At 43.6% G+C, this 16,953-nt stretch overlaps 1 protein-coding gene across 1 annotated transcript; it reads left to right on the forward strand.

Annotated features, from left to right (window-relative positions):
* Positions 1 to 1,897: 1,897 nt before the first annotated feature.
* flot1a (flotillin 1a) lies at positions 1,898 to 16,032 on the forward strand. Its single transcript, XM_015974026.3, has 13 exons — positions 1,898 to 2,093; positions 2,463 to 2,525; positions 3,921 to 3,996; positions 4,420 to 4,510; positions 5,715 to 5,858; positions 5,929 to 6,048; positions 6,530 to 6,625; positions 6,693 to 6,845; positions 10,541 to 10,722; positions 10,926 to 10,971; positions 12,126 to 12,263; positions 12,365 to 12,526; positions 13,080 to 16,032. Exons 2-13 carry the CDS (start codon positions 2,483 to 2,485, stop codon positions 13,095 to 13,097), a joined length of 1,269 nt encoding a protein of 422 aa, XP_015829512.1. The 5' UTR covers positions 1,898 to 2,093; positions 2,463 to 2,482; the 3' UTR covers positions 13,098 to 16,032.
* The last annotated feature ends 921 nt before the right edge of the window (positions 16,033 to 16,953 follow it).

Consider the following 16,953-nt stretch of genomic DNA (forward strand, 5'->3'; position numbering starts at 1 on the left):
ATCCAATTTTATTTACATAGCACATTTAAAAACAGCATGTCAGCTGACCAAAGCACTGCACAGAGTTAAACCAAAAAAGTCATTCAAAATACACATACATACACATTAAACACAGATAAAAGCTGTCATAAAATAGAAACACCTAAAAACAATACAAATGTATAAAACAGCCAATAAAAGAGAAGTCAATAAAAACAGAAGTCAGTAAAACAGAAGAGTCACAGCATAAAAGACCGATCATTGACCAAAAGCCAAATTTAAAAAATGTGTCTTCAGGCTGGATTTAAACTGTGCAAATATACAGTAAACATGTCTAATTGTTTCTAGAAAAAACACAAAAAAAGGGAAGGGAAAAAAGTTGATTTGAGGGTGACTCGCTCGTTAAAGAGCGAGTCACCCTCAAATCAACTTTTTTTGCAGATAAACTATATAAATGAGTGTCCAATTGTGCTGTAGACAAATGTAGTCAATAATTCGGCACTTTAGTGCATCTTAGTTAAAATTAAAATATTCTGCCTAAAACTGTCAGTGATGCACCATCGTCAGGCAAAAACTCAGCACTGCATTTGAATTTAAATCTGCCATCGCTATTGGCTAAGAGGTACACTAAGATGTTAGATGGTACATTATGATGTCACAATGTTGTGAGTGTGTGTATTTGTTAGAGGCTCCGCCTTCTCGGTCTGCTAGGCAACAGCATTTGTTGCATTTTTCAAACAGGAAGTGGGAGTTGAGTAAGAATCTGGCAGGGGGTGACTTGCTCTTTAAAGACCGGTAGTAGGTGCTTGTGAGAGCATCTTTCTGTGCTATAAACAAAAGAAAATGTGACAAGTGTTCAAAATGTTCAAATCCTTTAACAAATATTTCTGGAAATATCCTGTCAAAAGTGTCAAACAGACTTGTGAATATTGCTCAATGTCCTCTATAATGTCCTCACAATGGCCCCACAGATAAACTCTGTAGTGAGGTCTTGTTTTTATCAGCTTCGCCGCCTTACTCACCTCAGACGAATCCTGAAACGGAGGCATTTGGAGTCAGTCATTCATGCATTCATTACCTCTCGCCTGGACTACGCAAACGCCCTCCTCATTGGTGTTCCGGACTCTGCTCTGAATCGGCTGCAGGTTGTTCAGAACGCTGCTGCCAGGTTCTTGACGGGTACACACCGACGTAGCCACATTACCCCTGTCCTGGAACATCTTCACTGGCTCCCTGTCATTTTCAGAGTGCAGTTTAAGTTACTGACTTTTGTTTTTAAAGCACTCAGTGACCTGGCACCTTCCTACCTCTCTGCCCTTCTCACTCCATATGTGCCCACCCGCTCGTTGAGGTCGGCTGACCTTTTGCTGCTGCACACGCCGCGGATGAGGCTCAAATCGCGGGGTGAACGAGCATTTGTCCATGCTGCCCCAAAGCTATGGAACTCATTGCCCATTGGAGTTCGGCAGGCTCCATCTCTGGTGGTTTTTAAATCTCGTTTAAAGACCCACTTTTACACTTTGGCTTTTAGACAGTGACTCGTTTTAGTGTTTTATTGTGTCATTGTTTTAATGTGTTCTTATTATTCATGTTTTCTCTGCTTTTAATTGAGATTTTTATCCTTTGTTTTAGCTCCTTGTAATGGGTGTGTTTTGTTTTAGCCTGTGCAGCACTTTGGGCAGCTCCCATGCTGCATTTTAAATGTGCTATTTAAATAAACTATGCTATGCTATAAGCTTCATGTGTACCATGCATCTTTACAGTTGTTACCTTCTAGTCTTTGTTTTTGTAAACTTATATTTAAAATAAGTAATACCAGTCAGTGTATTCTGGGGGGTGACATCCATCTATTTGAATAGGAAATAATCAAAATGTCAGCCTGATAAACGTGCCTGAGGAAGCGGTTCACCACCACGCCGACAGGGGGCGGAAGTGCACCGCTGGGCCGGTGGGTGTGCTCCGTTCTTCACGCTGAGCTTCATCATCTCAGCATCATTTAACGGTTATTAAACGTTAACTGGAACGACCCACGTCGGTTTTAAGCGGTGTAAACGGTTACTCTATCATACATTCAACCCAACTTCACCGATTTGACTTCGTTAATTAGTTAATCGGTAAGTTTGTGTTCACATTTCGCCTTTTTTCAGGTCTCTTCTCGATGTAAACACGGTACGATGCGTTACTGTTGGAGGATGTTTACATGTTTTTATTTATTCGTTTTTTTCACAGGATGTGAGCGTAGTTTTTAGGATTTTTGTTTGTGTTTATTTCTGCCTTTACTGCGCAACATTTGCTTTAATTAAATTTGAGCCCTGCTGGTCTGCTGTTGCCATCGTAACCCCTCCCTTCATGCTAGCAGCCACACAGGTTCCCGTTTATTATTAAAGGCGAGGCCACGGCTACGTCGTTTGTGGCTGAATTGCTTTTGTTGTGTGGGAGGCTTCCAAGTAAATTAATATTTATGTTTTATTGTTGTTTTTCAGTCTAAAGAAGAGAAGAAAACATGTTCTACACCTGTGGTCCAAACGAGGCTATGGTGGTGTCAGGTGAGATAAAATAAACCAACTTGTAAACAAACTAGCTGATTATTGTTGTTTTTATTAAGCTTTCATTTAAGCTTCTACCTGGATAACCAACACAGGTGTTATTAGTTATTAGTCAGACCTGTTTTTAGTGGAAGTGAGAAAAAACACATTAATTACTTGAAGAGCGCGTCACCCCCAAATCATCTTTTTTTTCTGATAAACTATATAATGTGTGTCTAATCTTGCTGCAGACACGTGTAGTCAATTCAATTAAAAATACATTATTAATCCCAGAGGGAAATTGATTGCTGTAGTAGCTCAGAATAATAATAATAATAATAATAATAATAATAATAATCAAGTCATCAAAGAGTTATTGTTGGCAGGAAGGATCTCCAGTAGCGGTCAGTGTTGCAGCCAAACTGAAGAAGCCTCTGACTGAAGACACTCTTCCGTTGTCAGACAGTCTTGTGAAGAGAATGCTCAGGGTTGTCCATCATTTTCTTGATTCTCTGGAGAATCCTTCTTTGCATTATCTCCTCCAGCAGTTGAGAAACTGCTGAAACTTTGGCTGAGTTCTTGAAAGGGCTTGGAGTTCCTCCATCTTGTTGGCCAGTGATCTCACATTGCCCATTATGATCGATGGAAGAGATGTTTTGAATTTCCGCTTTCTCTGTCTCCGTTTTGCTCCCGCTCTGCACCCACACTTCTTGCGTTTTAGCTCATTTGGGATTTGTGGCTTCAGTTGAGGTATTATTTCAGCCGTTCCAATGTTAATCAGCTGCTCCCGATTGTAAACCAGCTTGTTGCCATGGTTACGCATCACAACAAATGCTCAAAAAGTGAAAAAAGATAAAAAATAGCAGTAAAAATCCTCCAAGCTTCACAGCACCAGAAACAGAAAAGTAAAATGTCCAAAAAAAATACAGTTTTTCTTGAGAAACTAGAAGAAAAAATCTCCAAGAAAAGGCAAAACTTACATATAGTCAACAGAGCTACTCCAACATGCAGCCACCCAGAGCAGCGCAGTTCCGTAAAAAAGTTCCAGATAGTTTTGCACTTTAGTGCATTTTAGTTATTTTCTGCCTAAAACTGTCAGTGTTGTGCCGTTGTCAGGTAAAAACTGCACTGCACTTGAATTAAAATCTGCCATCGCTATTGGCTAAGAGGTACCCTAGAACGTTAGCTGGTACCATATGATGTCACAATGTCATTGTGAGCCTGTGTGTGTGTGTGTATTTGTTAGCAGCTTCGTCCTCTCGGTCTGCTAGGCAACAACATTTGTTGCATTTTTCAAACAGGAAGTGGGAGTTGAGTAAGAATCTGGTAGGGGGTGACTTGCTCTTTAATAAAATGTATAAATTCCTTGATCCTTATTCTCGTCTAACCCTTCGTTGTGATGCTGTTTCCTCTCAGGCTTCTGTCGCTCTCCTCCTCTGATGATCGCCGGAGGCCGAGTGTTTGTCTTCCCGTGCATTCAGCAGATTCAGAGGTCAGTAACCTTCCACGTGTTGCAAACGTCATCTTAAATCACACTGAGCATCCCTGGTTTGTGAAACACAAACGTAACTAACTGATGTGAAACAAACAACAAAGACACAACAGCAAAAGATGCTCCACATTCAACCAACTTATAGAAATAATGATTTAAAAATCAGTAAGCAACATAAAATCTTTCTGCTTGTGGGATAAGGAGGATTAATGAACAGGAGCATTTCTGTTGATGTCCTTTTTGTTACAAATAGTCTGTTTTTTGTAGAATTTGATGTTATTTCATGACAACATTGCTACTTAGATCCTCAGAACGAGGCACCAGACTGCTGTTATCTGCTGAGAGCTTTTAACTCAACCTGCTCCATTAGAGCCTCTCGCAGTCCCGCCGTCCTCCTCTTCATGTCTCCCTCTGCTCCTGCAGGATTTCCCTGAACACACTGACTCTGAATGTGAAGAGTGATAAGGTTTACACTCGCCACGGAGTGCCCATCTCCGTTACTGGGATCGCTCAGGTCAGTGCACGTCACAAGCATTAGCGTGGTGAGCGGAATGGACGCAAACTCAAGAGCAGGTTGTTTCTGAATCATCAAAAGGAAATCAACTAGCAGACGTCATGTAAAATGATGACTTTTGATACTTTTTTTTTTTTAATAAACTTAACTTCAGACCTAAAAGTTTTCTGAAATGCAGCAACAGTTTAAATCTGGAGCTTTAAACATCTTAGGTGTGTTCTTGCTGTGTCTTTCTAAATCCATTCTTTCGTTCTTTTTTAAACACAGAAACAGTTTTGTTTACCTTTTTGTAGCTACAGTTTCGCCGACAGCTGCCGGCTTCTTCAGGCTGACGCTGCGTCACCCCGGCTTTCCACAGCAGCCGTCAGCAGCACGTTACTGCAGCAGCACGTCATAGCTGCTGATAGGAACGGCTGTGGTCAACAGAACCTTTTCCACAGGAGCCGTCAGCAGCCGTCAGCAGCGCGAGTCGGCCGCGTCTCAGGAGCAGCATGTCGCGGCCTTTACGCGCCGGTTCTATTTCCTACGCGCGACGCCTCTGAAACGGGTCAAGTTCGACATTTTTGGGGAAGGAAAGACAGGAAATCGGACGCGGAAATGGAGAGAAGCTCCCGAGATTTTCAGAATAAAGAACGTACTGCCTTCCGGTCGCTTTACTTTAAAAAAGGTTACTAACTGTGCGGCCCCGTGAGAAGTTATCACCTAGCTAGCGGTCTCCTTTGTTTTTCAGGTCCGTATTGGCGATTATAAAACGGACAGAATATAAAAACACAAACATTTTGGAGCCATGTTGTAGTTTTCTCCTGCTTGTTGTTGTGTTTACTGACGAAGTCACTCGTGTGACTTCGTGCCCTGTCGGTGACAGCTGCTCCTCTGCTGCGTCGCGTCTCGTGGGAAGGGCCAAGCAGCAGCTAGACGTGCTGCTGCAGTAACGTGCTGCTGACGGCTCCCGTGGAAACCCGGGGTCAGCCTGAAGAAGCCGGCAGCTGTCGGCGAAACTGTAGCTACAAACAGGTAAACAAAACTGTTTCTGTGTTTAAAAAAGAACGAAAGAATGGATCTGGAGCTTTAGTCAAAGTTTTATCTACATATTTATCAGTTTTAGAGTCAGGCTTCAGTCATGATCAAAAACATAATTACATCGTGTTAGATTAGTCTGTGGAACAACCTGCTGCAGAGCATCACATGTTAGGGCTTCCTGCAGATGAAGATCCAGGGTCAGAACAAGCAGATGCTGGCTGCAGCCTGCCAGATGTTTATGGGAAAGTCGGAGCCTGAGATCTCTCAGATCGCTTTAGAGACTCTGGAGGGACACCAGCGAGCCATCATCGCCCACCTGACTGTGGAGGTGAGTTTCTCTAGCGGTGACGCCCACCTGATATAGAAGTACGTTAATGATGCTCACATTCCTCTTCTAGGAAATCTACAAGGACAGGAAGAAGTTCTCAGAGCAGGTGTTTAAGGTGGCGTCCTCGGACCTGGTCAACATGGGCATCAGTGTGGTCAGCTACACCCTCAAAGATGTTCATGATGACCAGGTACCTTCTGTCACTCACGCAGAATCACATCTAGGACCAGGCTGATGAAGCAGGCCAATATTCCTCTTTACTAGAGCTGCTTTAAAGTCAGGCACATCCACGGGCAGCCCCGTGCTGCTGCAGATATATGTTTATGTTCCTGAAAAGCATCTTTTTTACCATTATTTATGTCAACTCAAGTTTCTTTCCATTGATGCTTGATCTGTTTTATTAATTTGATAAATTTTGGTTCGATGTTTGATTTTAAGTTGGTTAAGAGTTTAAAACGGATTCAGGTTCAGAAATGTTATTAGTGACATTTCCTCATGCAGGTAAGGTGGAAAACCTCTAGATATCGACCTTGACCTCTACGTATGGGCATTAAAAGAACCATATCGGTTTACCTCTAGGAGCATCCTCACCTTTTTGATACCAAAATAGCTGTTTAAGATTTTAGAGGAGGATGACATGCTCATACATTATTTTCCTGTTTGGTCCTCAGGATTATCTCAACTCTCTGGGAAAAGGCCGAACAGCTCAGGTGCAGAAGGACGCCCGGATTGGAGAGGCCCAGAACAAGAGAGACGCTGTGATCAGGGTGAGAAACACAGAAATCCTGTTTTCTGTCTGAGGAAATCTTAAACCTGACCTTTGTTCCTCTGCAGGAGGCTCACGCGATGCAGGTGAAAATATCGGCTCAGTACAAGAACGAGATCGACATGGCGAAGGCCCAAAGGGACTACGAGCTGAAGAAGGCTGCTTACGACATCGAAGTGAACACCAAGAAGGCGGAGTCAGAGATGGCCTACCAGCTGCAGGTACACAGCTGCAGCTCACCTATCCGAGTAAAGCTGATATTAGGGATGTCCCGATCCAATCACATGATCGGAAATCGGCCCCGATCACGTGGTTTCAGACTGATCGGGACTCGGATACTGGGTTCAAATTACAGGAGAGCAACTTGGTTCTCCTTAAAGGTTGTCAGGCTCCCCTGATGCCCTTAACTTCCACACCCAGAAGGAGCACAAAAAGATCCAGTTTCTACCTTTATCATATTATTTATATGGACTCAGCGTAGCGGGGATTCTTTAGGGGCAGAGCAGCAGGCAGACCGCTGATTATTCATGAACTCCAGCTGCGTTCTGCACACGGCCACAGTAACGTTCTAAATTTCTAAGTGGCGTCACCAAAAAATATATAATTAACACACAGTCATTTGTGTCCGTTCATTTTCTCTCTGGTAATTTCTGTCTGTGTTTGAGCATGACGTGTGGACGCGCTTGCGCTGCAGCGCTCGTCACTGGCACAGCCGGGCAGCGCGGCGCACACTCCACTTTTTTTGCGGTCAACAGATCGATTTGATCTGCTAGTTAAAGTTACTTGTGAGGTCAAAAAGAAGGAAGCAGGCAGGAGTTTTTCTGAAGGATTGGGAGATGCAGGAAGATCAGAGACAGGACAGGAAGATCAGAGACAGACAGGACAGGAAGATCAGAGACAGACAGGACAGGAAGCTCAGAGACAGACAGGACAGGAAGATCAGAGACAGACAGGACAGGAAGTTCAGAGACAGTCAGGACAGGAAGATCAGAGACAGACAGGACAGGAAGATCAGAGACAGACAGGACAGGAAGGTCAGAGACAGACAGGACAGGAAGATCAGAGACAGACAGGACAGGAAGATCAGAGACAGACAGGACAGGAAGGTCAGAGACAGACAGGACAGGAAGATCAGAGACAGACAGGACAGGAAGGTCAGAGACAGACAGGACAGGAAGATCAGAGACAGACAGGACAGGAAGATCAGAGACAGACAGGACAGGAAGATCAGAGACAGACAGGACAGGAAGGTCAGAGACAGACAGGACAGGAAGATGAGAGACAGACAGGACAGGAAGATCAGAGACAGACAGGACAGGAAGATCAGAGACAGACAGGACAGGAAGATCAGAGACAGACAGGACAGGAAGATCAGAGACAGACAGGACAGGAAGATCAGAGACAGACAGGACAGGAAGATCAGAGACAGACAGGACAGGAAGATCAGAGACAGACAGGACAGGAAGATCAGAGACAGACAGGAAGATGAGAGACAGACAGGAAGATGAGAGACAGACAGGACAGGAAGATGAGAGACAGACAGGACAGGAAGTTCAGAGACAGACATGACAGGAAGATGAGAGACAGACAGGACAGGAAGATGAGAGACAGACAGGACAGGAAGATGAGAGACAGACAGGACAGGAAGATGAGAGACAGACAGGACAGGAAAATCAGAGACAGACAGGACAGGAAGATCAGAGACAGACAGGACAGGAAGATGAGAGACAGACAGGACAGGAAGATGAGAGACAGACAGGACAGGAAGATGAGAGACAGACAGGACAGGAAGATGAGAGACAGACAGGACAGGAAGATGAGAGACAGACAGGACAGGAAGATGAGAGACAGACAGGACAGGAAGATCAGAGACAGGACAGGACAGGAAGATCAGAGACAGACAGGACAGGAAGATCAGAGACAGACAGGACAGGAAGATGAGAGACAGACAGGACAGGAAGATGAGAGACAGACAGGACAGGAAGATGAGAGACAGACAGGACAGGAAGATGAGAGACAGACAGGACAGGAAGATGAGAGACAGACAGGACAGGAAGATGAGAGACAGACAGGACAGGAAGATGAGAGACAGACAGGACAGGAAGATGAGAGACAGACAGGACAGGAAGATGAGAGACAGACAGGACAGGAAAATCAGAGACAGACAGGACAGGAAGATGAGAGACAGACAGGACAGGAAGATGAGAGACAGACAGGACAGGAAGATGAGAGACAGACAGGACAGGAAGATGAGAGATAGACAGGACAGGAAGATGAGAGACAGACAGGACAGGAAGATGAGAGACAGACAGGACAGGAAGATGAGAGACAGACAGGACAGGAAGATGAGAGACAGACAGGACAGGAAGATGAGAGACAGACAGGACAGGAAGATGAGAGACAGACAGGACAGGAAGATGAGAGACAGACAGGACAGGAAGATGAGAGACAGACAGGACAGGAAGATGAGAGACAGACAGGACAGGAAGATGAGAGACAGACATGACAGGAAGATGAGAGACAGACAGGACAGGAAGATGAGAGACAGACAGGACAGGAAGATGAGAGACAGACAGGACAGGAAGATGAGAGACAGACCGGACAGGAAAATCAGAGACAGACAGGACAGGAAGATCAGAGACAGACAGGACAGGAAGATGAGAGACAGACAGGACAGGAAGATGAGAGACAGACAGGACAGGAAGATGAGAGACAGACAGGACAGGAAGATGAGAGACAGACAGGACAGGAAGATGAGAGACAGACAGGACAGGAAGATGAGAGACAGACAGGACAGGAAGATCAGAGACAGGACAGGACAGGAAGATGAGAGACAGACAGGACAGGAAGATCAGAGACAGACAGGACAGGAAGATCAGAGACAGACAGGACAGGAAGATCAGAGACAGACAGGACAGGAAGATGAGAGACAGACAGGACCGGAAGATGAGAGACAGACAGGACAGGAAGATGAGAGACAGACAGGACAGGAAGATGAGAGACAGACAGGACAGGAAGATGAGAGACAGACAGGACAGGAAGATGAGAGACAGACAGGACAGGAAAATCAGAGACAGACAGGACAGGAAGATGAGAGACAGACAGGACAGGAAGATGAGAGACAGACAGGACAGGAAGATGAGAGACAGACAGGACAGGAAGATGAGAGATAGACAGGACAGGAAGATGAGAGACAGACAGGACAGGAAGATGAGAGACAGACAGGACAGGAAGATGAGAGACAGACAGGACAGGAAGATGAGAGACAGACAGGACAGGAAGATGAGAGACAGACAGGACAGGAAGATGAGAGACAGACAGGACAGGAAGACAGGAAAATAAAAACCAAGAAAACAAAACAAAGTTCTTAAAAAATAAAATGTAGGTAGATTGATCCCACTACTCGTGTGTACCTGTATGAAGCAATAACCTATCAGCATGTAGTATTTATATCGTTGATACAGTTCACATCATCTTCAAAACTCCGTCCCATGCCCAGGGGCGTATCTAAGCATTTTGGGGTCTGAGGCTAAATAGACCCCTGCCAGGTATTTTAAGTTGAAGTGCGATCTGCTTTTATATTAGTCTTTTTATATTTGCAATAAAGTCCAAAAGTGAATAATTTATATTATTTATTACTTGATTGTTCAAGCTACCTCACCGAAGTGATCTGTTGTTAAAAATTTAAATACATAAAAAAAAGGAACATTCTGGAACTGTTTCTCCCTTTTCTTCTTCTTCTTCTTATTTTTTTATGTATCAAGTATCGGATCGGGACTCGGTATTGGCAGATTCTCCAAATCAAATGACTCGGACTCGAGGGCAAACAAACCTGATCGGGACATCGCTAGCTGATCTGTTGGTAGAAAACACATTTTATAAACTTTTTGTTGTGCTTTAAATGTTTCTCTTCCAGGTAGCGAAGACGAAGCAGCGTATCGAGGAGGAGAAGATGCAGGTCCAGGTGGTGGAGCGGACGCAGCAGATCCTGCTGCAGGAGCAGGAGATCACTCGCAGGGAGAAGGAGCTGGAGGCCAAAGTGAAGAAACCCGCGGAGGCTGAGCGGTACCGCCTGGAGAAGCTGGCCGAGGCCGAGCGGTGAGCTTTAACACGGGCGGAGCTTTAGCGCTGGAGACTCTGACAGGAGATGACAAATATGAACATTGCTTCAGGCTACATTTTCTAACCCATTAGACCCACAGAACCGATAAAAGCTCTCACAGTTTAGGGATTTGGAACTGGGTTCGTCCTCCTGGTTGTAAAACATGAAACTTCTGCTCTGCTCCTTCCTGGTTCTGCAGTTTGAAGATGATCATGGAGGCTGAGGCTGAAGCCGAGTCCATCAGGGTGAGTAACAGACTTCCACACGGGAACGCTGGGCAGGATTCCGTCACGTGTTTTGTGTGTTTCTGGTTTTCTCTAAACTACCGTAGAACAACGCGTCTGACTCCAGCAGATAAAACTGGCTTTTCTGCAAAGAGGAAAGCAGAAAATCAAACGTTTTGGTGTCTTTACACCAAAAATCTGATTTTTCTGAGCTGTTTTTGAGCAAAAAAGTTGAAGTACTGAAAAATATTTATAAAAATTAGGGATGCACCGATACCGATACCAGGAACCGATACCAATGCAGTTGCTTGAAAATGGCTTCACTGTAACTTGTCATTTCTGTTCACCTAATATTTCAGTTTTGTGATCATTTCCATTCATATATTTGACTTTTTATCTACCTCACAGTCTTTTCCTGTTGAAAGCAGAGAAGAAAATAAAATCCGTATTCCAAATCATTGCATTTTTTTGTGTTGTAGAAGTATCGGTAATCAGTATCGGCGAGTACTCAGATCCAAGTATCGGTATCGCATCGGTTTGGAATAAAGGGGTATCGTTGCATCCCTAATAAAAATCACTTCAGACTCTGCAGCATCAGTACACACACACACACACACACACACACACACACACACACACACACACACACACACACACACACACACACACACACACACACACACAGAGAAAAACACTTGTTAAGGCTGGAAACGTGATGAAATGCAGCAGAACGGAGAACACTGGTGTTGATTTCAGCTCCAGACACTTTGGATGTTCTGTTGTGTGAAGCTGCAGCTCTCTGGAGTGTTTAGCAGCTGTTTTCACACCTGGCTGCTGCACTCTGTGGTTTTCTCAGCCTCTCGCTAAATAATTGGTTGTGGAAATGTCCCATAAAACTGGAGTAGATCCTGAAAACTTCAGAATTCCCACATTCATTCCCAGTGGAACACGTCTGGGGTCTGTCACGGCTGCAAAGCACATCTGTAAACAGCTGCTTCTGAGACAGAACCTGCCTGTTCACACGGACCCAGCGGAGAAAAAACTAAAGGTTGTTCATTAGTGAGTGTGCACGTGGTCAGCGTGTGCACGTGTTCCTGCATGTAAATGGGACTGTGGGTTGTTTCTGTGCTCTAATTACCCTCTGCTGCTGAACTGGGTTGCAAACGCTCACTCAGGTTAAAGGTGAGGCGGAGGCATTTGCTGTCGAGGCCAAAGGTCGCGCTGAGGCGGAGCAGATGGCCAAGAAGGCGGAGGCCTTCCAGGAGTATAAGGCCGGAGCCATGGTGGACATGCTGCTGGAGAAGCTGCCTCTGGTGAGTGAAAGCCGCCTCTGCTCGGTAGCTTAACAACACTCCCGCAGCAAGAACGAGCCTCCGCGTCAGTTCCAACGTCTGTTCTCTCTGTCGTGTTTCAGATGGCGGAGGAGATCAGCAGGCCTCTGTGTGAAGCCAACAAGGTCACCATGGTGTCGAGCGGCGGGGAGGTGGGCGTGGCCAAGCTGTCGGGCGAGGTGCTGAACATCATGACCCGCCTCCCTGAAACAGTGGAGAAGCTGACCGGGGTCAACATCTCTCAGGTGACTCGGCACTACGGGATTACAGGGTATCTGCAGGTCCTTAAAAAGTCTTAAATTTGCTTTTCCAAATTTAAGGCCTTAAAAATCCTTTAAAAAGACAAATAATCCTTAAATAGTTTCCAAAAGTCTTAAATTACCAAAGACCCAATAAACAAGATTATTTTATTTCTATAAAATTTCCGTGAATTTCTAGTTAGTGTTCAGCATTTTTTGTGTATGGGCGTAAGCGGAACCGTACACGTTCGGTTGGTTGTGAAAGGGGGCTATTTTTAGATGAGCACGTTAAGCTAGTGGGAGTTTGCGCCATGGGGAAGTGCAACATTAATGGTAACCGGATGGCTAATCCCACGTTCATGACGTGGTTAGCACCGGTTCCAGGCAATAGCTGGAAATTATAGCTCAAATTTAATTTAAAAAAATAGCTTAAATTTGGTCCAAGTGGCCTTAAAAAGGTCTTAAAAAGTCTTAAATTTGGCTCCCTTAAACCTGCAGATACCCTGGATTAACGTTTTAGAGCGACGCGGGTTTTAACTTCTGTCCCTCCGACCTTCAGGTGTCTCGAACGGGCTGAAGAGACGCGACCCGACGCTCCTGCTCACGTCTCGTACCGCCTCCTCTTCGTCCTCCTCTGCTGTTCTGTGGGAAATTCAGTTTCGTGTTTCCACGCCGCACATTTTTACAGAAACGTTTAAAAACCTGAAGTCATCTGTTGTTTGGCCTTTGGAGTCAGACTTTTTAAAATGGATTTTACTGACGTGATATTTCCCTCGTCAGCCCAGCGGAACAAACCCCGACGCTTAAAATTCTGGGTTTAACGTTTCAAAAGACAAAAACGAGAGAAAGATCCAAAGGAAAACTTCCAGCGTGATTTAAAAACCAGATTAGAAGACGGTCTGGCTCTTTTATTCACTCAGATGTTGTAAAAAAAAAGAGTTTTTAGATCTTTGCTGATTACAGAAGCAGAACGACTTCTCCACCGCCGCCCTCCGCTCAGCAGCAGCAGCTTCAGGCTTTGGTTCTTTAATATTCTTGCTTTGAGGGTTTTCATGATCCACGGCCTCACGCCTAATCCCTCTGGCTCTTTTATTTATTACTTGCTGCTTTCAGTAAACTCGGCACATGTCCACCTCGTCCCGTGTCGTCTCCCCGTTTCATGTCTCCTGACACTTCCTGTGCCCGCTGCCTTGCTGCCAGACCTTAAGGGCATCTTAGCGTCAACATGTAACATAAACCTTCATTCAATAAAGCTACCGACTCTTTTCACAGAGGTTTTAGTCTTTCATGTTAGCGTGAAGGGTCACAACGTGGCAGGTTATCGATGTGGACTTCCTGTTTGGGTTTTAGTGTGTATGTTTTTAAAATGGGATTTCTGTTATTTGTAGGAGCTGATCTTTTCTGTCCAAGGGTCCTTGATCAGACGTTCTGCTGTTAGCCGACACGTTTGGATTTAATCTCAGAGAATCGAGACTAAAGAAAAGATGATGCTTTTAGAAAGACATGAAATAGTTCTAATTTAAGATTATGGTTGAGTCAAATGTTTACAAAGTGACTACCTTTTTATTTATAATCTGATTATTTGATCACCACCGTGAGTTTCATAGACTAGACTTCCATCTAGTCTCAGATCAGATTTAATCCCAGATTTAGACTCAAACACCTTGTTCCAGACTCATGAACACGTTCCTGCTTCCTGTAGACTCACCCACCCTCTGTGATCGGTGGAAAAAGGGACTCTTTTGTCTTATTATTGCCAGTTATGTGGCAGCAGGCGTAATGCTGGGGTAAAATCTACGCGAACCATTCCATAGCAGAGTGACTCTGGAATCAGCTGTTGGTACTTGTGGACGGGAGTCGGATCATCAGACCACCTTAGCAACAACAGCATCAACAGGAAGTTGATGTTGGGTTGTTTTATTTGTGTATTTGTGGTATTTTATGCTTGTGATATTTATTTGGATGGAAGATAACGTTTTTGATGTTAATGCAGCTAAAAGGTTAAAGAGCAAGTCACCCCCTACCAGAGTCTTACTCCACTCCCACTTCCTGTTTGAAAAATGCAACAAATGCTGTTGCCCTTGCAGACCAAGAGGGCGGAGCCACTAACAAATACACACACACACAGGCTCACAATGACATTGTGACATCATATGGTACCAGCTAACATTCTAGGGTACCTCTTAGCCAATAGCGATGGCAGATTTAAATTAAAATGCTGTGCAGAGTTTTTACCTGACAACGGCACAACACTGACAGTTTTAGGCAGAAAATTACAGTTTTAACTAAAATGCACTAAAGTGCTAAACTATTGACGACACGTGTCTGCAGCACGATTAGACACGCATTTATGTAGCTTATCAGATAAAAAAGTTGATTTGGGGGTGACTTGCTCTTTAAAGAATCAGCTCAGAAGAGGTTTTAAAACATCTCAACATGCCTTAAGTCACGAGTCCGTCTACCTCACATCATGGATCGGTTGTTTTAGAGCTTTACTAGAGACAACACTAAAGAGTTTCACTAAAACACGCTTGTATTATTTATTATCTAACTGTTTTTTATTTATTTTTTTATTGAGTCTGTGGAGCGTTTGTCCAAGGATGGTTTTTCTCCTTTGAACTCTGCACTGCTGGTTACGCAACAGCCACCTGTTGAAATGGCTTTTGAAGATATATATACATATATGCATGCATCATCAGTACCTATCACACTTGAACTGTAATCATGCAAAAGTCATGTTTTTAGTCAGGACACAGCAGACGTGTGTCACTGTGGAGTCACCAAAGTAGGAGATGATCTGTTAGTCACCTGTAGAATGTGTTTAGTGCTATAGTAAATGGTCTACATGTAGTTTAGGTATATATTTGCTACAGTATTGGTGTAGCTTTGTCTGTTTTTCTTGTCATCATTGATATGGCACCACATAAATGATAAGCTCCTGTGTTTTGTCGTTAACATATTAAATCTAAAGCAGGTTTGTTTACGTTTTCTTACTTCAGTTGCTGCTTCGGTATGTTGTAAACATTCAGCCAGAATGGAACTTTAAAGAGCAAGTCACCCCCTACCAGAGTAGTACTCCGCTCCCACTTCCTGTTTGAAAAATGCAACAAATGCTGTTGCCTAGCAGACCGAGAGGGCGGAGCCGCTAACAAATACACACACAGGCTCACAACGACATTGTGACATCATATGGTACCAGCTAACGTTCTAGGGTACCTCTTAGCCAATAGCGATGGCAGATTTAAATTTAAATGCAATGCAGAGTTTTTACCTGACAATGGCACAACACTGACAGTTTTAGGCAGAAAATTATAATTTTAAAATGCACTAAAGTACAAAACTATTGACTGCACGTGTCTGCAGCACGATTAGACACACATTTATATAGTTTATCAGAAAAAAAGTTGATTTGGGGGTGACTTGCGCTTTAAGCCTAAAATCAAGTTTTTGGGAGTTTGTGCTCAAGAAAACCTGCTGTCTTGTGAATGAAATGAATAAATTTGACAATACAACTTTTGGCTTGGTTGTGGTCTTTTTGCTTGTTTTATTAAATAAACTCTGCTAGAGAAACACTGCCTTGCTCAAGAGTTTTGTGGTTCTATCTAACCTGTGATTTATGATTAAAATAATTGCTTTCCGGAGTTTTCCTCTTTCAGAAAATATGTATGATTTGTCAGAAATCTTTAAAAGTGATTATCTTATCATGTACTGCGATATAATATAAGCAATACCTCTTTATTTATTTATTTATTGCTAACCACGCCCCCTGCCCGGCAGAGCTTCGTGCAGTAGGAAACTGAGCGCCGACCAGATCTAACCAATAGCATTGGACTACTCGGCTGATGCAGAGTTGATGAACTTTTCACGGACAAGTACGTCTCTAAAATATAAATATATGAAAACACAGCATGACATGAGAGTAATACTCGTAAAACAACATGTTTTAGCTCTGGTCGGCTACAGAAGCATATTTATAAACAGAAACGTGAAGTTGCCATCTTAAAAAAAAAAAACAGAGTAACAGCGTTTTTGTGCGACACGCTTGTCAGCCACTAGATGGTGCCATCGGCTAAGAGAAATACTCCAGAAGGAAGCTTTAATTAATTGTTTAGCGACTCCATTGGATGATAGATTAAAAAATAAAAGATAAAACACTTAAGAAAAGATTAGACTTAAAAGGGTTCAAGAACATTTCTGAAAGACAGCAGAGAAAAAATGCTTTAAATAATGGATGGCTTTAAAATGTGCTCAGTACTACTCGTATTCATAATAACTTTACTACATGGTACTATCATATTTTAATATAACAAATCCATCAAAGTCTCGCTCACTGATGAGATAAACCGGAAATACAATCTAAACGTAGGTATTCATGTCAAACTAGCAAGAAAACAGTCAGTGCAGTACCGGAAGCTCAGAATTTTTATCTTAGA

Source organism: Nothobranchius furzeri, chromosome 19, assembly GCF_043380555.1.
Source record: "Nothobranchius furzeri strain GRZ-AD chromosome 19, NfurGRZ-RIMD1, whole genome shotgun sequence".
In the NCBI taxonomy this organism is placed as follows: domain Eukaryota; kingdom Metazoa; phylum Chordata; class Actinopteri; order Cyprinodontiformes; family Nothobranchiidae; genus Nothobranchius; species Nothobranchius furzeri.

What these genes read in the sequence shown, in the direction of transcription:
- flot1a (XM_015974026.3), top strand. Translation starts at nt 2,483, where the DNA reads ATGTTCTACACCTGTGGTCCAAACGAGGCTATGGTGGTGTCAG. An exon ending in CGAGGCTATGGTGGTGTCAG is followed by an intron (nt 2,526 to 3,920) that starts GTGAGATAAAAT and finishes GTTTCCTCTCAG; the next exon opens with GCTTCTGTCGCTCTCCTCCT. An exon ending in CCGTTACTGGGATCGCTCAG is followed by an intron (nt 4,511 to 5,714) that starts GTCAGTGCACGT and finishes GGCTTCCTGCAG; the next exon opens with ATGAAGATCCAGGGTCAGAA.